This window comes from Caretta caretta, chromosome 12, assembly GCF_965140235.1.
Source record: "Caretta caretta isolate rCarCar2 chromosome 12, rCarCar1.hap1, whole genome shotgun sequence".
Lineage (NCBI taxonomy): Eukaryota > Metazoa > Chordata > Testudines > Cheloniidae > Caretta > Caretta caretta.
In genome coordinates, this window is record NC_134217.1 from 33,676,884 (window position 1) to 33,698,929 (window position 22,046).

The window sequence follows — 22,046 nt, forward strand, 5'->3', positions numbered from 1 at the left end:
TAAGTTTCTCTCTGTCACGTCAATGAATATAGAACAGAAAAAAATGGAATGCATATGGTGACTATTCAAAATCAAATCAAATCAACTTACATTGAACCCCACCTTAGTTCTCATTAGAAAGATCCGATTAGAGACTGGTTAGCAACAGAGTTATTAGTTCAGCAGGTTTCCAATTTGACAGAAATAGGTTTTTATAATGAAAAAAAGAAACTAAGAAAAAAAAATTAGCTTTAACACGATAGGGGAAAATGCAGCTATTTTGGTTCACTTCATCCTTTCAGAATCTCATTTTTCATTAAGAAAAAGAGTTTCTTGTTTGAAAATTACACTACAGTGGGTCCTGGCACCATCTGTAAGCTGAACTTGTTTGTGTTCTCAGCTGCTATTCAGTAAGAGAGACGTCTTCCAAAATAGCATATGTTTTATGAGAAATGATGGTAAGGAACAAACACACTGTAACCACTTCTCACTGCAGTTTGGATGCAGACACGGGCTATAAAAGTAAAGCAAAAGAACAAGTGCTTTTTAAAAAATGTAAGAAGTGCTAAAAGAGTACAGAACCTCACTATTATCTCGTCATCTTGAGAGTGGAACTGTGGCATTTGAAGTGAGGCATCTTCTGTATGTTCTGTGAAAGTGTGGTATACAGAGCTGGATTTTCAGACACAGTTCTCCATTTTTGCAGACAAATTTTTGTACCCATACTTATTTATGCTCATGATTTAGGTCACTTAAATGTTTGTCAAGTGCATTCATTGACATGCATTTACAAGTGCATTCATTGACCAGCATGTGGAAGTGACCAGAACTGTGGTCACAAATAATTGCTTGTGCCGGATTACACCTCAAATAATTTGTGCTTGCAAGAATGGAGGTCCACTTAAAACTGGATTGAAAATTTGATTCAGACTCTTGAATGCATATGAGCAAGAGAGAAAGAAAGAAAAAGAGGTTGCGTGTGTATCTATATATTGCATCCAAAAAAATCGACCTTGAAAGATGTTCAGATTGCAAAGATAAGCACACACAAATCAGGAAATGCCAGAATTATGTTTGCATGTGCAACTCTGATTCAACCCCCTTATGTATACATTGAGGTACAGTCTTTAATTATATAGTCACATACTATTTTTTCCACAGAATCTCACCTCATTCGGTAAGATTGAGGTGCACTCCCTTTCCTCTTATCCATTTTTCACTCCTCTGCATTTGAGTCAGGCACCTTCCTCCTCCTACACCATGATGCCTGCAGGGAAGTATTGAGAGCACAGGAGGAACAGCCTCCCTGCTCTCAGTTTCTGTGTCTGCTGCCACAGTGGCCCCTTAGCAGCTGGGAAGAGCAATTGCAAGCAAAGTCCTGCTCAGCCTCCCTGCAACCCTTCACTCACTGTAGGGAAGGCACATGCACAGTCTAGTTGGCACATAAGAGCTGTGCGGGGATGGAGCATGCCCAGTACAGAGAGAATCACTGGAGAATTTAGCTGCTAAATTCTAACAAGTCTGTTCTGAGCATGTGATTTTTTTTGGAGGCTTATAACTTGGCCATATTTGCACGTATCTCCACAAGGATGTCAGTGGGCACCTCCCTGACAGCAGGGAAACCCCTTGCCAAATTTCAAGTCCCTGCTCTAGAGTGTGGAGGTGCTAGAGCTTCTTAATGAAATGGTTATAAGAGGGTTTTTTTTGTTTGTTTCCCTCCCCTTCCCCCTCCCACCACAGACCAAATATCCTATTTTTCTCTAATCTCATTTCGGAAATGGCTGAACCATTTTAGCTGAAAATTAAAAATAAACAAACAAGCCACTCTTCCCCATCAGCCTGAGGCAGATACTCAGCATGGAAAATTTTAGCTTGAATCGTTCAAGCTTGGAGTTATGCAAAGTTATAAGCAACTGAAAACAGGATTTTACATTGGAAAATGTAGGGCAATCTTAACTATAAGTGCAGTTACCTGTGCCAGTGATACTTGTGTGTGTTTGTAAATATATATATTTCTACACACATCCATCTGTCCAGGAGAGAAAGGGCATATATGCGTGCTCTCTTGAGGACTATTTGATAAGAAAAATAGTTGCCTTTTTCAGTGGCACTGTTTAATAGTTCTGTAGACCACTAGCAGTGGTAAAATGCAGTGCCAAGTTTTTTTTCAAATACTGGTATAACCTATTGTCCGTTTATAGGTTTTAGGTGCTCGCCATCTGCCTAAACCCGGCAGAAGCATTGCCTGTCCATTTGTAGAGGTGGAGATTTGTGGGGCCGAATGTGATAATAGCAAGTTCAAGACAACAGTTGTGAGTGAGTATCTGCACAACTTTCTGGGTAGGAGTGGAGTTATATTTGCAGTGCACTAAATAAAATTGGTAGAGGACATCCATCATGCATGCTATCTATAATTAAGGTTAAAATTTTGTCATGATTATTTTTAGTAAAAGTCATGGACAGGCTGCGGGTAATAAACAGAAATTTACAGAAGCTTGTGACTTGTCTGACTTTTACTAAAAATAATGGGTAGAGGGTTGACTGGTGGACAATTGAGCGGGAGGGAGGGCGGGAGCCCTGCTGTGGGGCGGGGTGACCAGCACCTGCTGCATGCAGTGCCTCGGAGCTGCAGGGTCTCCCCACAACCCCAGTGCTGAAGTGGAAAATGTCACGGAGGTCTCTGAAAGTCACAAAATTCGTGACTTCCATGAAATAATCTTTTCCTTATCTATAATTTACAAATATCATAGACCAGAAGGATAAGGTGACTTTATTGCTCTTAACTGATGATCATGTATTAGTAGGCTAGTGCTTGCCTCAGAACCAATTAATTTTAGAACCTTCACTTTGTGTCAAATTCAGGCAGAGAAACATGCAAATGTTAAACTGTGTTAGGTTCATAATGTGCATTTCTGTTAAGTTTCTGACTATGTGTAATTTCCATATTTTTAAATTGCTTGGTAAGTTGAAAGTGTCTCTGAAGATGCTAGATGCAGTGTTCAGAGCTCTGTGTAGCTTGAAAGCTTGTCTCTTTCACCAACAGAAGTTGGTCCAATAAAAGATATTACCTCACCCACCTTGTCTTTCTGAAGATGCTAGTCAGTTTCTGAAGGTGCACTCCAAACAGAAAGATTCTAAGTCCTGAGGCTATTATATTTAGGTTTGAGTTCAAAGATTAGATCATTTCTTTGGCGATATCTTGGACAAGAAGGGCGGTAATACAGCTATGGAGCATGCAAAGTGTTATCGTCTTGATCCAGAGCCCAATAAAGTCAAGGAAATACCCCATTGATCTCATGGAGCTGTGTGTGCAAATGAGGTTCATTTACTAAATGTATCTGTGTGGGCCAGAGTTACACTAAAAGCCAAACCGGGGTAAGGATTTTAAATGTGAGGGTCCTACTCCACGATTTTTCTTACTTTAAGCCATGTGATTGGCTGTCTATTTTAGTGCCTGATTTTGGCATTTCTAGATGCACTGCTGTTTCTCTGTGACAGATGAGGCCGTGCAAAATTCTGGGTGTGGAATGAGTTCAGAATGTTCAGTAGAGAGCTGCACCAGTAGGGGAAACTGCAGTGTTTCCCAGAGAAGAGTATTTTGACCTTTATATTTTGTATTTGTATCGACCTTCAGAGCCAGATTTTCAGCCTCCAGCACACGTGCAGATGACCCCACAAAACTCCACCAATGAGTATGCAAACTGGATAGGTGCATATCTGTCTACTTAGTATGTTTCATGCTAGTGTCTGTTTTTAAGCTCAGACCTGGGGCTTGTTTTTCATTAATGTGTGGGAAGCAATTCACCTTTTAAAAATAGATGTCCAGGGAGGTTTGTTTATATAAATATATTAAATATGAAGAAATGTATTTAAATTTAGATTTTTTAAAATAGATTTGTCCTCCCCCCAAGAACTTCTTGAGTGGGCATACAAAAACAGCTGGGATAAGGAATTTCAGACTTCATATATAATCCCAGCATCTGCCCTTGGATATACACTTGTATGTGCATAAAGGGAAGTGATTGCATCATATCAAAATTTTTTTCTTTTCATTTCAGATGACAATGGCCTTAACCCAGTTTGGGTACCCTGTCCAGAGCAAGTGAAGTTTGAAATTTATGATCCTAACCTAGCGTTTCTGCGCTTCGTTGTTTACGAGGAGGATATGTTCAGTGACCCCAACTTCTTAGCACATGCCACTTTTCCCATCAAAGGAATCAAATCAGGTAAAGATCAATAGGGTGTCATAAAGTGTTAAGCAAGAAACATGGTCTTTAGAACTGGTAGTACTGCGCATTTGCTCTCAAAACTTAGGTAGTAAAGGGCCCATCCAGCTGAAACACATCTTGGGAGATAGCTACTCTAAACTGAAAATACCACACCCTCACTCTGAACAAGGATGTCTGGCGTGTTGAAAATAATCTTTTAAATGAATCGCCCACCACCAAATTGTTTTTCATTCTTTCTGCAAGAGGAAAGAGTTACACAGAACAAGTTGTATCAGCAACGAGAAAGTGGGTATGGAACAACCTACTACTGCAGTATGATCAGTTTCACAGTGGGAAGTAAAGGCATCTCCTGCATTCTTGGTCCCACTAGTTTGAGACTGATAGATTTAAATCTGACCCTCTGGATTAGGAGAGAGCAAATGCCAAAAAAGGATCGATGTTCTCCACCCTGCTCAACACCCAGTTATAGGTTTATTTTGGAGAGGTAACAGTATCAGCAGTGCTGTGTTTGTGCCTACCTTCTAATGATTTGATTATGGAATGATTACTGTGATTTAATTCATTTTGCCACAGTCTCCGTTTCATTAATGTGATTGTGTGCCCAGAATGAGTTCTGGAGAGATCACTGCTTAAGATTCTTCTGCTACCTTGTGTTCTACCTTTGCTTTTTTAGCTGATCCAAATGTGGGCATCCCTTGAGTTAACTTCTGATTTCTCCAGACCTGGTTTGATTTGCAGGGCTGTGGGAAAACTTCGTCACCCCATCTCTGCCTGCTGCTTCCTTGTAAACTTCAAAGCTCTGCCTGCTCCAAGGAATGGAGCAGGTGAGCAGAATGGAAGGATCTACCCAATCCCATACATGCTTGCCCCCAACTGCAAGCAACCTTACTTTAATTACTTCTGTGTACCTTCTCCCCAGGTTTTAGGTCAGTACCTCTCAAAAATGGTTACAGTGAAGATACAGAGCTGGCTTCCCTTCTGGTTTTCTGTGAAATGCAGCAAGTTCTGGTAAGTGCAAAGCCACTTCCTGTGTGTTACACTTTCCTCATCACTTCCGCTACACCCAAAGCATGGGTCAGTGAGTCCTTTGTGGTAACTAAGAGGTGACAGTTCGCTCATATATTTCTGCCTGATATTGTGTGACCCTTAAATCTTTCACACTGGTTCCTGAATGTTCATTAACCAGAATTCAGTTGCTCGCTATCTGGGTGGAGAGATGTCTCACTCTTTTAAAGAGTGTTCTGCTCACACAGCAGCATTGCCACTGGCCTCCTTGATTTGAATAAAGCCGGCTAGAATTTAATTCTCTGGCAGTAGGAAAGAGCTCTTCTCAAGCTTTTATGCCCTTCTTGGAGGTGAGACTCACTAATATTGAAGCCTCACTTGGCAGTAGATACTCAGGACAGAATATATTCCTTCTCCAGTCTTCAGAATCAATCTATGGGAAAAATAGAAGGCTTTGCCAAAGAGCAAAAGTAAAAACAATAATTGCCAATATTTCATAAAAACCAGAGACCCAGCACTGGATCCCATTGCAGATAAACCTGCCTCATTTTAAGCCTTCACAGAACATCTGTTTGAACCACTATAATTTTGTGTGCACATAATCCTCTTCTTGGAAAAAAATTACAAATCGTTAGGAATGGAATCAGCCAGGCAGGTGGGTGAGCCACACGCAGTTAATTACTATTGATACCCAAAGTTATTGCATACAGTACTTTAAACCAGACCCATCTTGTCTAGTTAGTGCTCTTTCCACTTTCCAAATTTTCAAGTCACAATTCTCCAGGCTTGATAGACACTCTATGAAACAAGTGAGATGCTAGGGAGTCAAGGTGATCTCCCACATACTGCAAATTTCAGAGGAAAAAATACTCTGTTTCTGCTTTATGTTGGTGTAAGCCCACTGGAGTTGATGGAGTGACTCCAAACACAAGCTGCTGTAACTGACACCAGAATCTGGCCACTGCATTTCTTACAGCAGAACACTATGTGCTTCTCATCAGTAAGTCACTGGGTTTCTGGAGGGATTTAGTCCTGCAGCTACGTAGACACTGAACTGGAAGGTATTGCATTTACAGACATGCTCAGTTTCACAGGAGAAGCAGCAGACTTGGAGGAGTTGGGAAACACTCTTTTCCAAGTTGTGCAGAAAGTCTCACGAGACCCCCTATGCAATGACTGTATGCAATCCTGTCAGCTTCTTGGCAGCCATTGTAGCTTTCCATTACCCACTGGAGAAGGGAGAGAAAAGAGGAGTTGCAGTGAGGGGGGGTCTGAGGGAAAATAAGAGGTCAGGAGGTCAGGATCATGAGGGGGAAGGAAGGGTCCCAAGGAAGAAAAGGGGTCAAAGGTGAGGGATCGCAAGGGGGGAGAGGGTCATAATATGAGACTTGTGTATATAAATAAAATGTATATCCTTTTAAAAAAGAGTTTTTAAACACATAAGGTCTCAAATCCCATGGGGATGAGCCTGGCATAGAAGGCTAGATAGGACTTTGTTGTTGCCACCTCCTACAAATCCCTCCACCGATAGTGACTCAGTGCTTTACAAAGTGATATCCATGTTCAATATGTAAATATGCTGAGAATCCCTGGTGTCTGGGATTTTCTTCAAAAAATCCAACTCATTATTTGCCTGGGGCAGTGGTGTCTTTTAAAGTGTTGTTCATAGCAGCCGTGCACCTCTCAACCTTCTCAGCAATAAGTTCTTTGACTATAGCACATCTCCCAGCCTCAGTCCCCTTTCTTCCAGCTTGGTAAACCAAAATTGAGATGCAGCGCAAATGTATATTTACAGTGATGAAACCTCAGGATGCTGATGCAGTGGTGGGAGAAATTTTAAAGATTTTTTTTTTTGGACAGTCTATAGTGAACAAAGACTTGCCATGGTCATAAAACTTTTAGAACCTTTGCCAAACCAACCTAGAAGCATCATAAAAACGATCAAGGTATTTTCCATCTGTTACGCTGCTTTTAAAGAAAATCCTCCATAAAATGTTATAATTTAATAACAGATCTATTTATACAGAAACCCCACCTGCATACACTTGGAGAGGCAATCTAAAATTATGAAAGGTCTTGCAGATGGTTTTGAAATTTGTTGAGACATAATTTATACACGGTTACAACATTTTTGCATCTTTATCATGTCAGCCCTTATCCAGTTCCTATTGAAATTAACTGGAGTCTTTCCATATAGTCTAGAAATGTAAGTGTATTAAGAAAGTTTTTAAATTTAGAAGCATGTCTTATTTGCTTGCAAATTTGATTTACTTGCTGTCAAAAGTATGACTGTTTTTGAAGCATTTTCAGATTATCATCAGTTTAGCTGGCATTTGTGTTTTTAACAGAAATTCCCAAAGTGTCCACTTCAATCTTACTTTTCAAATCCAGCGTTGGTGGATACAGTTACTTGTGAGAATAAATGAGGGCATGTAGCTGTCTAAGTGGTCAGCAATTGGCCATTTGCATGTCCTCATTTATGACTGAAGGAGGCGAGCTTGGTCCCCTTTAAAAATGAGACCCTTTATTTCATATTTTTAAAATGCGTACTATGTAGGGTAGAGCAGAGAGATTGTGCTTCAGCTCCTTGACATCCCCAGAGAGGGAGCTGCAGCACGGTATCAGCTGTAGTGCAGGGGGATGGTGTGCGTGTGTGTATGTGTATCCTTGATTTTACAGTTTGTTAACCTGGTAAGCATGTTGCGAAGCTCATCCATTGTCTTAGGCATCTGGGGAGCCAGTGGGCTGAGGGGTGAAAGGAGCTTGATTATTAGTATGTCTGCTGTGACAGTGCCTTCTGTTTACTGGTCGCATGTTTCTTTGTTGGTGTGGGATGTTTTGGTATTGGTGTGGAACTTAAGACCCCAGTCCTGCCAAGATTTACACAGATGGGCACTACACAGATGAGATTACCCGTGTGCATAATGTTTTAAAATAGTCCATAAATGGCTCCCGGTGTCAAAGGGGTATTGTGGTTTACTAACTGTTTGTTTGTGAAGAATTTTGAGAGCCCTTTTTCTAGAAGATGACATGCAAGTACAAATGCAAATTAAAGGCCTAATCCTGCAAACATTAAGGATAAGCTTGCACTGCAGCTGGGACCCCTCAGCCTGGTGAACAGACGCGCTCAAGCATAGTTCAAGCTAGCGTGCGAAACATAGCAATGTGGACTTAGTGGCTTGAGTGGCAGCTTGAAGTCTCCAGCCCACCTGACCCCCTGGGTCTGAACTTGGGTGGCTAGCCTGAGTCTCTGCCAGAGCTGCAACCTCTGACATTATTTTTAGTGTACTAGCTTGAGTCCCACTAGCCAAGTGTATCTGCTGGGATTGGGAGGCTCATTCCTGGCTGCAGTTTAGACATATCCTAAGGAGCAGATACTTCGCTGGTGTAAACTGTCATAGCTGCAGTGAAGTCAATAGAGCTATGACAGCTTACACCAGTGAAGAATCTGCCCCCTTAGCCATAGTACTAATGGCCATGAATGGTCCCATTTAATGCTTGGTGTTTGAAGAATCTGACCTTTCGTTTGCAGTTTAATAAGAAACTCCATTGGAAGCAATGAGACTTAGTAATAAGCCCAATCCTTGGTAGTGTTTGCATACTGGGCTCTATCAGATATAACCTTCAAAAATTAAAATGTCTTTCCAGTGTTTCAAGACTATTAGAAGATAAAGTAACTGCAATTGTAACACACAGCCTCCTCCCTTTCTTTCCTCAGCATACCTGTATACGTCATCAAATGCTTTCTCTGTAATCCATTTATTTCTCACTGATCACCATGGTGTTTGAACACCTTACCTTTTTTAAAAGCTTATTTTTATGAGCATCTTCTTTTTTTCAGTGTTTTCTCAGTTATTTATTTTGTTTCCACATGTGTCTTACAAAAAATAATTTACAAACTACTACTTAGAAAAATCAGGGAAGAATAGCTTGTGTAAGATGCTGAATTGGTTTCTGATGTTCTTTTTCTCTTGAAGGAAAGCGAAGAGGCGCTTTATTCATCATGTCGGCAGCTTCGGAAGCGCCAGGCAGAGCTGAACAACCAGCTCTTCCTGTATGACACCCACCAGAACTTAAGGAACCCTAACAGAGATGCCTTACTAAAAGAATTCAGTGTGAATGAGAACCAATTACAAATGTATCAAGAGACATGCAGCAGGAGGTAGGTTGATCCTCTTTATTCTGCCCAGGGCCCCCCAAAAGGGTCCTCAGATCTAAGGGGTCCTGTATGGCACAAAGGCTTCAGCTTTATTAAGATAAGATAATTTCTGGCCCACTTGGCTTGGACTAGAAGCCATGCTTCACTCTTGTAAAGGGAGTTTGAGCCTCCACTGAACCAGACTCCAGCAGCCCATGCTGATGAGTCTCTTGGTCCCAGTGACTCACTGAATGCCACAATCTTTGGAGCTTAGACCCTTTCCTACCATCCAGCTCAAACAGCCAAATAAATTACCCACCATAAAGACTGCATTGTGACATAAACATACTGGAACATGTGGGACCAGAACATAGTTCCGGTTTGACTCAAACACCAATGAAAACACAATGGTTAATCTTAGCGACAACATGGAATTGCCAGTTGTTCCCAGACTCTATCCTAAGGAAAAAAGACCCCTTGCCCTAAGCCTTGCCCCAGCTTATGGGTGGGTACAGGGAGAACAGGACCTTCCTGTAGCAGGAGGAGATCCTGAATGGATGTTTGCTCCTCCCCCAGCCTAAAGCGGGGAGAGGGGTCAAATCCTTTCCTCCCAGCCAATCAGAGGACAGTCTTTCAGGTCTCTTTAGAACCAGAGAAGTGACCAATGCCACAGCTCAGTGCAGAGCCAGGGTTATGATTGGTCAGTAGGAGCAAGGTGCTGCTGGCATTCATCCAAGGAAAACCCAGTTGGCAACTATCCTGTCACCCTGTGAGTCTGTGGTAGAGCTGAAGGTGGGGAGCTGAGCTGAGTTAATATTATGGGCTAGTGGTAGGCGCAAAGGACTGGGAGTTGAGATTCATGAGTTCTATTCATAAGTCCACATAATTTCTGTGTACTGGTGCATCTCTGTGTTCAGTGGGGATGATATTTACTCACTTCCTTGGGGTGTGGTGTGTTTTTGAGATTCCTGGATGGAAGGTGCTGTAAGTATATGTTGTGATAATTATAAGCACACCCCAAGAGACACTTACCTTTTAGTAAACTGGGTGGAAACTGGAATATTTGGGGACCAAATATTTAAAGATGGGAAAATGGATATTCCTAGAAGGACCAGCATTTCAGCATGCAAGTAGAGAGTTATGAAAGTAGTTTGTGTGTGCATTTTTGTGGGAATGTCCATGACATTGTTCTTTGAATTTTTTGGCTCTTTTTAAAAAATATATGTACAAAGCTTTGAATATATGAAGTGCCATATATATGCTGTTACTGTGTTCACATTTTAATTTAAAGAAAAGAAACGGAAGTACACAGAGTTGCTGAGTTGACCTTTGTATTTTTTCTTAGAATACCTAGCAGAATTGTTGACTTGAATTTTCTTTTTCCTGAAGATTAAAGGAGAAGAAAGTCAGTAACAGCAAATTCTACTCCTAGAGAAGCTATTCCTTTTGGTGCACCTTTTAGAAAGCCACTCAGGAAGAGACATTAATTTACCCTGATCGTCATACTCAATGAAGGTCTCATCAGGCTGAATTTACTAAGAAGAAAGATGGGTTTCCTTAATTTTTCTTGTAGGAGGAACTATTTTCATTGTTGTTTAATTTATCTTCTGTACAAAGCATACACACAGTGCAGGCTAGATTTTCTGCATATTCGAGTCATTATTTGCATCCAGTATCACAAACCTTAGAGTAAGAAGGAAACTAAGGGTCAGCTTTTCACAGCTACAGGGTGTGCAGACAACTTGCATGCATTTGTGCAGAGCTAACTTACCCTTACGAATACCCAAAGTACAAGTACAAATCATCTACAGTATTTGTGTGCACAGGACACAAGTTAGGCATTCACAACCATTTGCACACACACAACATTAATAATCTGACTCCTTATGATTGACAGATAATGGGTTTAATTTATTAAATGCTGTAAAAGCACTTTTACAATATGATTGTGACATCAGATACAGCAGATTGTATCCCCCACACATAAAATATTCTGGGCAATGGATGGTTATGCTGTATTTTCTTCTGATAGATGTTTCTTGTTACATTTTTTAATGCCAGTGAATGAGTTAATTTTCTAAAACTAAATGTACTCCAAGATTGTAGATGGGTTATTTGTTGGATTCTGTGAAAAGCTTTAAAAAAAAAGAGAGAGAAATACGACATTATTTTGTGTCACGTAAATCAGCTCCGTCAAGGCAGTGCAAGAAAATATTTTTTATACATAAGGTAGGAGCGAGAAAGGAAAGGTATTTTAAACTCCAGTTGGATAATTTACTTTGGTGTAACATCGTTTCTCACATCCTTCCAGCTGCTAATCTGCATACAAATGAATTGTTTGAAAACTGTCCATCTGTAGTCTTGCAGACCTTCTTACAAGATAATGTCAATCAGTGCTGTTTGGTTTTTTTAATGTTGTCTGTTTACCCAAAATATATTTAATCCATAACATAACTGTGCAGAAATACAGATAGATACATTATCCTTATGGCTTCAGTCACTAGTAGGAACATACAAGTTATAGATGGAAAAAAACCTATGAGATCAGCAAGTTTGTTTCTCTGCAAGAGCATAGAATCATAGAATATCAGGGTTGGAAGGGATCTCAGGAGGTCATTTAGTCAAACCCCCTGCTCAAAGCAGGACCAGTCCCCAACTAAATCATCCCAGCCAGGGCTTTGTCAAGCCTGACCTTAAAAACTTCTAAGGAAGGAGATTCCACCACTGCCCTAGGTAATGCATGCCAGTGTTTCACCACCCTCCTAGTGAAAAAGTTTTTCCTAATATCCAACCTAAACCTCCCCCACTGCAACTTGAGACCATTACTTCTCGTTCTGTCATCTGCTACCACTGAGAACAGTCGAGATCCATCCTCTTTGAAACCCCCTCATTCTTCTCTTCCGCAGACTAAACAATCCCAGTTCCCTCAGCCTCTCCTCATAAGTCATGTGTTCCAGTCCCCTAATCATTTTTGTTGCCCCCTGCTGGACATTTTCCAATTTTTCCACATCCTTCTTGTAGTGTGGGGCCCAAAACTGGACATAGTACTCCAGATGAGGCCACACCAATGTCGAATAGAGCGGAACAATCACGTCCCTCGATCTGCTGGCAATGCCCCTACTTATACAGCCCAAAATGCCATTGGCCTTCTTGGCAACAAGGGCACACTGTTGACTCATATCCAGCTTCTCCTCCACTGTAACCCCTAGGTCCTTTTCTGCAGAACTGCTGCCCAGCCATTTGGTCCCTAGTCTGTAGCAGTGCATGGGATTCTTCCGTACTAAGTGCAGGACTCCGCACTTGTTCTTATTGAACCACGTCAGATTTCTTTTGGCCCAATCCTCTAATTTGTCTAGGTCCCTCTGTATCCTATCCCTCCCCTCCAGCGTATCTACCTCTCCTCCCAGTTTAGTGTCATCTGCAAACTTGCTGAGGGTACAATCCACACCCTCCTCCAGATCATTTATGAAGATATTGAACAAAACTGGCCCGAGGACCGACTCTTGGGGCACTCCACTTGATAGCGGCTGCCAACTAGATATGGAGCCATTGATCACTACCCGTTGAGCCCGACGATCCAGCCAACTTTCTATCCACCTTATAGTCCGAACATCCAGCCCATACTTCTTTAACTTGCTGGCAAGAATACTGTGGGAGACTGTGTCAAAAGCTTTGCTAAAGTCAAGGAACAACACGTCCACTGCTTTCCTCTCATCCACAGAGCCAGTTATCTCGTCATAGAAATCAGTTAGGTTAATCAGGCATGACTTGCCCTTGGTGAATCCATGCTGACTGTTCCTGATCACTTTCCTCTCCTCTAAGTGCTTCAGAATTGATTCCTTGAGGACCTGCTCCATGATTTTTCCGGGGACTCAGGTGAGGCTGACTGGCCTGTGGTTCCCAGGATCCTCCTTCTTCCCTTTTTTAAAGATGGGCACTACATTAGCCTTTTTCCAGTCATCCGGGACTTCCCCTGATCGCCATGAGTTTTCAAAGATAATGGCCAATGGCTCTGCAATCACATCCGTCAACTCCTTTAGCACTCTCGGATGCAGCGCATCCGGCCCCATGGACTTGTGCGCGTCCAGCTTTTCTAAATAGTCCTGAACCACTTCTTTCTCCACAGAGTGCTGGTCACCTCCTCCCTATGCTATGCTGTGCTGTGCTGCCCAGTGCAGTAGTCTGGGACCTGACCTTGTTCGTGAAGACAGAGGCAAAAAAAGCATTGAGTACATTAGCTTTTTCCACATCCTCTGTCACTAGGTTGCCTCTCTCATTCAGTAAGGGGCCCACATTTTCCTTGACTTTCTTCTTGTTGCTAACATACCTGAAGAAACCCTTCTTTTTACTCTTAACATCTCTTGCTAGCTGCAACTCCAGGTGTGATTTGGCCTTCCTGATTTCACTCCTGCATGCCTGAGCAATATTTTTATACTCTTCCCTGGTTATTTGTCCAATCTTCCACTTCTTGTAAGCTTCTTTTTTGTGTTTTAAGATCAGCAAGGATTTCACTGATAAGCCAAGCTGGTCGCCTGCCATATTTACTATTCTTTCTACGCATCGCGATGGTTTGTCCCTGTAACCTCAATAAGGATTCTTTAAAATACAGCCAGCTCTCCTGGACTCCTTCCCCGTCATGTTATTCTCCCAGGGGATCCTGCCCATCAGTTCCTGAGGGAGTCGAAGTCCGCTTTTCTGAAGTCCAGGGTGCGTATTCTGCTCCTCTCCTTTCTTCCCTATGTCAGGATCCTGAACTCGACCATCTCATGGTCACTGCCTCCCAGGTTCCCATCCACTTTTGCTTCCCCTACTAATTCTTCCCGGTTTGTGAGCAGCAGGTCAAGAAGAGCTCTGCCCCTAGTTGGTTCCTCCAACACTTGCACCAGGAAATTGTCCCCTACACTTTCCAAAAACTTCCTGGATTGTTTGTGCATCACTGTATTGCTCTCCCAGCAAATATCAGGGTGATTGAAGTCTCCCATGAGAACCAGGGCCTGTGATCTAATGACTTCCGTGAGTTGCCGGAAGAAAGCCTCATCTACCTCGTCCCCCTGGTCCGGTGGTCTATAGCAGACTCCCACCACGACATCACCCTTGTTGCTCACACTTCTAAACTTAATCCAGAGACTCTCAGGTTTTTCTGCATTCATACTTGAGCTCTGAGCAGTCATACTGCTCCCTTACATACAATGCAACTCCCCCACCTTTTCTACCCTGCCTGTCCTTCCTGAACAGTTTATATCCATCCATGACAGTACTCCAGTTATGTGAGTTATCCTACCAAGACTCTGTTGTTCCAATCACATCATAATTCCTTGACTGTGCCAGGACTTCCAGTTCTCCCTGCTTGTTTCCCAGGCTTCTTGCATTTGTGTATAGGCACTTGAGATAACTCGCTGATCGTCCCTCTTTCTCAGTATGAGGCAGGAGCCCTCCCCTCTCACGCGCTCCTGCTCGTGCTTCTTCCCGGTATCCCACTTCCCCACTTACCTCAGGGCTTTGGTCTCCTTCCCCCGGTGAACCTCGTTTAAAGCCCTCCTCACTAGGTTAGCCAGCCTGCTTGCGAAGATGCTCTTCCCTCTCTTCATTAGGTGGAGCCCGCCTCTGCCTAGCACTCCTCCTTCTTGGAACACCATCCCACCAGCAGAAGCGTTTGGATGATGTATCAGATACCAAACATCTTAATATTTGTATGCATTGATTCTTCATGTTAGCAGCACATTACTCATTAATAAGAAATGACTAGTCACAGTATGCATATGTGGGTGGAGTTTTGCAATCTGTATGTTTGAATGTACATTTCAGGTAAGTGCAGAAGAGCTTCTTTTCTTCTGTCTAAGTAATTGCCCAAGGCTTAAAGTGACACACAGGTAATGTTGGATCTCTCACCACTGAAAGCGTGTTTGCGTTTGGAATTCATTGCACAGTGAACTGCCTCAGCGATTTTCAGTTTCCCTTGCTCCCCATGCCACCACTTCTGCTGATCTGCTGTCTCAAAATTCATTTAATTGATTCCACTATGCATTCACAGCTGATATTTCAAGGAGCACCCTTGAGGTTTCAGTTATTCCAGAAAGACAGTCTTGTCTTATTTAACTTCATATGAAAGTGCTATAGCAGAGAGTCAGGAAATACTAGGGTTGGGTTTTGAATTTCCCTCTGCATACAAACTCCCTGAAGATGCAGGCTTCTCTTGTACATTTTTTGGAAATTAAATACCAGGTACCAAATCCAAAAGATAAGAGAGGAGTAGCACGTTAAAGTACGTTTACTCTTCTCCTTCCTGATAAGTCGAAAAACTATTCTGTCCCCAAATGAAGTTGGGATGCACAGCTTGGGACTTAAAGGAAAAGAACTTTTTGCATGTGGATTCAGATTTCTTCCCCATCCTGCTTCCTGCCAAATCACCACCACAGACCATATTGCCTAGGGGCTGCCCTGGGGGAGTTTGCTACGATGCCAGGCAGCCAATTAACAGGCAGGTCGGGAAAGCGAAAATTCCAGAAATCCTTGCATGCTAGACCACTAGGTGCCCCAAAAGTTTGTTCTTACAGGAAATCCACCTCCCTTTAAAAAAAAAATAGACACTTTGAACAGCTCCTCGAGCCATATGTAAGATTAACACCCTGACAATGCTGTGTTCTCATTTCTCAGTGAAGTATTTTGGATATAGTGTTATGACTGCTAGAGCCCCGAGGTGAGAGATTCTCCTTGGACAAGATCCCAATAATTTTCTGCCAAAAATTCAAAACTAAATAAAAACATCAGCTGTGGCTTCTGGACATAAATTGTCCACATGGCATAATTGTCCTGGCTTCTCTCATTGTTATAAGCATTGCTGCCACAGAGCAGCATATGTATGATGAATCATATTGCCCTCTACTACTGCTGTGTAAATGTTTATGAATTAGCACATTGCACCACACTTCAAAGATTCTCTGCACATGTGCTATGTTAAACTGGTTGTGAGAAGAGCCCTTAAATGTATGTTTAAGTTCAACTCATTTTACAGTAAGCTACTTTTCCAGAATCACTCTTCCCAAATATTGTACTGTACCTGGAAGGAAAAGGGTTGAATTACCAATTTTGCAGGCATTCAAGGCCTTGTCAAAATTGAGCAATAGTTCTTTCTATCCTAATTTCTTGTGTTCTATGTTAGAACACATTTACCCAAAAGCCTCTGGATACTTTGCTAGGGTAAACTCCATGTCAATTCTCTCATGGCTTTGAGGCTGTTATGATTCTGTTGATATTGATGTATGTCAGATGTTATTCACCCTAGAGGTGAAGTCTTACCAAGACAAAACTGAAGGCTGTATCTACTTGGAAGGACAGTAATCCTGATGTTCACCAGACATTAAATTAGGGAACAAATTTCTGCATATGCAATTTCCTTAATTACACAGGCAAATGCCCTTTGCATGAGCGCCCAGTTACCTGCTCATGTGGTAAATTTTATGTCACTTGGGGTCCTTCAATCAAGGCTGGAAGTCTTTCTAACAGATCAGTTCTAGTTCAGCTACATGCTACTTTGTGTGATGCAGGTGAAATGTGTAGCCGGGGTCACGCAGGAGGTCAAACTAGATGATCTTAATGGCCTCTGCTGGCCTTTAAATCTATGAATATGTGTATGTGCCAAATTAGAGGCCAAGTTGAGGCTGACTGAAAATTTGCATCTGTGGCTTGTTACATACATTCTGAATGTTTTCCTCAGACACATCTGGAAATTTCTCCATTTTGGCCATGATTCTATTTTTTTAATATTGCAGTTTCTTTTAACTAACATTCCAAATGAGAGATGAATTCAGAGGTTCAGAAAAGATCATTATTGAATACTCTGGAACCAATCAAGAGGCAGTGGTCTGACTGACTGTAGTATGAGTTGAGGGGAAATATTTATTGACCTCAGCTGATTGAGTTAGGATGTAGTTATTTCCATGTGTGATCTCACTGGTTGACTTAGTTCCAGGCCAGAATATTGTTTACCTCCTCAGAAATAGTAGAAATTTACTGATTCTCATCACATGACTATTTTAGCCCATCAGGAGCCAAGATTTTCTTCTCCTATGTAACAGCAGTGTTTATGGGCATGTCTACAAAGCATCTGGGCCTGAGCTTTCCAGCCCAGGTCTACAGACTCATGTTGGTGGGGCTCACACTAGCTCTGTACAAATAGCTGTGTAGATGCTGCGGCTTGGGCTGGAGCTTGGAGCAACCATGGCTTGGGCTGGGAAGCTTGCTTTCAGATTCAGTGTATACTTCGTCCTTGGAATCAAACAAACCTCCCAGAGCTACTAAAGATAAGGATTTCTGACACGCTTAGAATAATGTTCCTTGAGGATCATTTCGTATTGTTAGATTAAACAATCCAGTGTATTGTTGAAAATGTGGGGACTTTTTCAGTAATTAGAAAATAATGAACATTTTTGAAGGAAAATGCAGTTTTGTTTTGTTTTTTAGCAGCAGAGGCTGTAAAAACCCAGTCAGTTCTCTGGGAGCTGGGGTGGAGATAATTGAAATTTAATTTATTTTTTTTAAATAAATAAGTATATATGTGCATATGTAAGTGTGTGCGTGTTCATTGGTATCTGTTACTTTTGTGACAGGTTAAAGAGCTGCCATAAATTCTCAATGAATCTCTAGTGTGTTAGTTTCTTATTTACAAATATCAGCCTCCTCAAAACATCTTTAAAGAGATGAAGTAGGAAGGAAGGGAGGGACACATGTCAAGTGCTGACGTAGTTTGAGCACTAGAAATTTTAATGGCATCTCTTCTAAAATTTCAATAGATACATTTTCAATTTGTAGTTGTACTTTTGATAATTCACATTCAGGAACACCAAGCGTGTACTAAATTTTGGAAACCTTGTGGCATAGCCTGCGAGTTAAAGTAATACCTTAATGATCTTTACCCAGTTGCACAAGGAAAAAAAATGTGGAGCTGGCTTAGATAAAGGATCATTATAAAACACTGGAAATGGAACATCTGCAGCTGATTTTTGGGGATGTTTAAAAGTATTTTTCTTAGTAAGCTGCAGGTTTCCTATTTTGATTTTGAAAAGTGAAAGAGGCAAGGTGTCCCTCACTCCTTTCTATCACCAGTCCTTTGTTCTATTTACTAGGAAGAGCTGGAAGACAGAAGAATTATTGACAATACCAAATGCTGATCTAGTATGGACTAGCGTATACAGTGCTTTTCATCCATAGATCTCAAAGTGCTGTACAAAGGGAGATCAGCATCATTATCCCCATATTACTCACATACAGCTAACTGGTTTTGGGAGTGGGTGAGCAGGCTATTTTGGGGGCTGGGAAGAAGGTGTGTTCCTCCCTGTGCATGCTGTCTCAGGAAAAGGGTCTGGAGCTAAAGGATCTGCCATTTCGTGGATCCACATGTCCTTCCACCTGCAGGGAGCAGGAGGGAGTAATGGCTATGGACCAGCTCCGTGGATGAGCAGAGAATGATTCCTCCTGCATCCTGCTTGCTTCTGTGCAGTTCTCCTGTGTCCAGCTGAGCTCCATAGGCAGGTCAGGCACTGGGGAGAGGCTCCTGGAGCAAATCATGTGCTTTTGGGGTTATTTTGCTTTGGTTTGTGTGCATTTTGTCTCACTGCATGAAAAAACTACCTTCCTCACAGTTTTGCTTGTCCTGGATGATCCCAGAGCCCTTACTCTTGCAAATAATCTAGTTTAAGTGATCCAGGCCTGCTCTTATAAGTAATGGCTAAAAGCAATCCAGTGCTCTACATAATCTTTATCCATACAGCCATCCAGGCCTTTTCGCCCGTCAGAAATATTGTCACGGGTTAATCTTTTCACTCAAGATGTTGGCACATCTCCCTGAGGTTCCCAGCAAAGCTGTTGTTGAGGCATTATAAACACACAGGTTTTCATTGTCTGCTCTGAGCCAAGGTCCTCAAACACAGGGCACGACTTATTTGCTGCGTTGGCCTCAGTGCTGCCTTCTATCATAGGCCCAAGACTGGAATCTCTTTGATCTTCCACTAAGAATGAATCCCTTATCTGGCATTGCCTGGCACTAGTTAATTTGAAAGTGGCAGTGAAGAGCAAACCAGTACAGCGTATTTAGGCACAATAGCCTTTGTGACAATGCAGGAAGAACTCCCCTCAGTGCCTACTCTTCATTTGGCATAGTAACCACTGGCACCAATTCCAGACATATCCTCTGCTGCCAATGTCTGTCTTGGCACAGCAAGTCCTTACAGATGCCTGTCAAGGTAAAAGTAAGAAGAGAGAATCAATAAGAGGGGCATAAGAAAAAGAGGAAGTGCCGTCTTTCTCCTTTATACTCTGACCCATGAAGGTCATGGATTAGGAGATGTATAGAACCCTGCTGCATCTCAGCTAGGAAACCAGTACCCCCTAGTTTAAACACCCATTCCATGGGAGCTGTTGCAGCCCCCGTGGCCTGGCTTAGGCAGGTGCCCCCTGGTGGAGTTAAGCAAAGCAGCAACTTCAAGTTTGATGCACACTTCCATCACATGCTGCTCCTCGGATGCCCAGTTTGGAAGAGCGGTGCTACAGCTCGTATTTAGCTAAGAACTCCTCAGCCACCATCCCCCAGGTGGAGTACTGGCTCTTGAAGAAGGGAGGTTATGGACTGTGTGTGTTGTTCAAGAGTTGCCTCTGTGTATTTCCGCTAGCCATCCACCTTCCCCTCAGAGCTGGAGTTCTATATAAGCTCAGGACTGCAGGCTAGGCAGCAAGAACTAAGGCTGTCAGGCAGACAGAACTTAAATTGCTGGGGAATTTCTTTTAAACATCAGAACTAGGGTAGCTCCAACTCAAAACGAGACTATTTAAAATTTAGATAAAAAACCAAGTGTGAATTTGACTTGTCAACATAAAGGGCAGGAACAAAATTGTTGTTCCCAAAATTATGGATGCTAAAACGTATCAGTATTTCCCCCGTGTAGTAAACTGAAAAATAGTCTACTTAAAAGTGCTGCTGTGAGTGGAATTCCAAGTTTCATAATATAAAATGTTCATAGCTCCTCATATAAAAACATGAAGGCCTTTTGGGGTGATACTACATGTTAAGGAAATTATTGTAATAGTATTTTTAGAAGCTTGAATAACAATGGAACACAAAAATAATTGTTAGCCAAGGGCAGTTGATGGAATGGTGTTTAACTGCTTGATAATACTGAGGCCCTCAGCTACTTAACACTTGAACCAACTCCTTCATTTTAAATAAGCATTTTTATAGTTGGAAAAATCTAGAAACGTGAGCTTCTTCAAGCACTTTAATAGTAATTGCTACAGATTAGCCTACTGTATAGAAGTGTGTTCCAGAATAAGACATTACACATCTAATACCTTTAACCCATAAAAGCACCCCCAAAACTTCTAGTTCCGTGTTTATTTTTTTTCCCCTTGTAATCACACTGCTTGGTCAATAGCAAATCCACCCACTGTGAGTCAAATTCTTCTGTAATGTAACTCTACTTAATTCAATACCAGAGATGAATTTGGCCTCTGAATGAAAAGATGGCTGCACCAATATTAGTTTGCAAATCATCAAACCTTCTATTAGATCTATTAGAGTTGCAGAACCTGAAGACTAGTTGTAAGGGTTAGAACTAACAGATTTCCTAGATAAATCGGATTTACTACGTTTGCTTTCTGTTTAACACCAGTGTGCCAGATCATTATGAGATGACCAAAAGTAACTCACGTGGTACAAATTCTCAAGCAAGATCTTGACACCAACTGGTGGTTTATACTCCCAAGCATGTATACTCCCAATCCACCAATAATCAGAGTAGCCAATGATCCTGTCACACTACCTAATTCACTGTTCCTGTGACAGTAAGAGGTATTAGGGTCATAGATCTTATCTAGTATGACAAAATTGACTAATGTGCAGGGATTAACCACTCGAGCGTATTTCAACCTTTTTGATGTTAATCCTAATGGAAAAATTCCCTGTGTGAATTGGAATTAGAGTGAATTTACCACCTCTGTACATGAGGAAGCTTTAGGTATATCCCTCTATCTTAGATCACAGCTCATTTTTGGTCAGGTCTGAGTGCACCAAAGGCTAGGAGTGAACCATAGAATACCAGGGTTGGAAGGGACCTCAGGAGGTCATCTAGTCCAACCCCCTGCTCATAGCAGGACCAATCCCCAATTTTTGGCCCAGATCCCTAAATGGCCCCCTCAAGGATTGAACTCACAACCCTGGGTTTAGCAGGCCAATGCTCAAACCACTGAGCTATCCCTCCCCCCAAGGGACAATGTATGAACTTTTCAGAATACAGTTCCTTTGGACAGGGGTACAGGAATCTTCTCAGTAGCAAGGATCATGGATATAATTTTCTCAATGTGAAAAAGGCCAAATTAAGACAATTGGTTATACGCCTTGCAGCATGCCTCTATAACCGAAAACAAAATGCCATTTGCAATCATATTGAACTTCACACCCAGTGTATGACTCTCTGCTAAATGAAAGTGCAGTTCTATTTTGAGAAGAGACTGTACACAAAAAATGTCACATTTGTAATCAGTGGTTCCATTCTGTTCGTGTATTCACCAATCACACCTATTTACTCTAATGACACCAATGAATTGTTCCAGTCCTTTGCTCCAACCACTCAAAGTATGTGAGCTGGATTCTGTTCTTCTTATGCATGACCCACCAAATCAGCATCACCTAGTTCCAATCAGTTATA

The 22,046-nt window shown here is 41.9% G+C and overlaps 1 protein-coding gene across 2 annotated transcripts in view; it reads left to right on the forward strand.

Annotated features, from left to right (window-relative positions):
* Nucleotides 1-17,912, forward strand: part of PLCG2 (phospholipase C gamma 2) — a 93,737-nt gene extending 75,825 nt beyond the window's left edge. The window contains exons 29-33 of one of the 2 annotated variants that reach the window (XM_048870685.2): nt 2,181-2,295; nt 4,038-4,205; nt 5,128-5,216; nt 9,191-9,375; nt 10,741-17,912. In XM_048870685.2, the coding sequence (XP_048726642.1) occupies nt 2,181-2,295; nt 4,038-4,205; nt 5,128-5,216; nt 9,191-9,375; nt 10,741-10,783 (600 nt within the window). In that variant the 3' untranslated portion in view covers nt 10,784-17,912. Of the gene's footprint in view, nt 1-2,180; nt 2,296-4,037; nt 4,206-5,127; nt 5,217-9,190; nt 9,376-10,740 lie in introns of those variants that run through there. The other variant, XR_007359281.2, reaches the window with a different exon arrangement.
* The last annotated feature ends 4,134 nt before the right edge of the window (nt 17,913-22,046 follow it).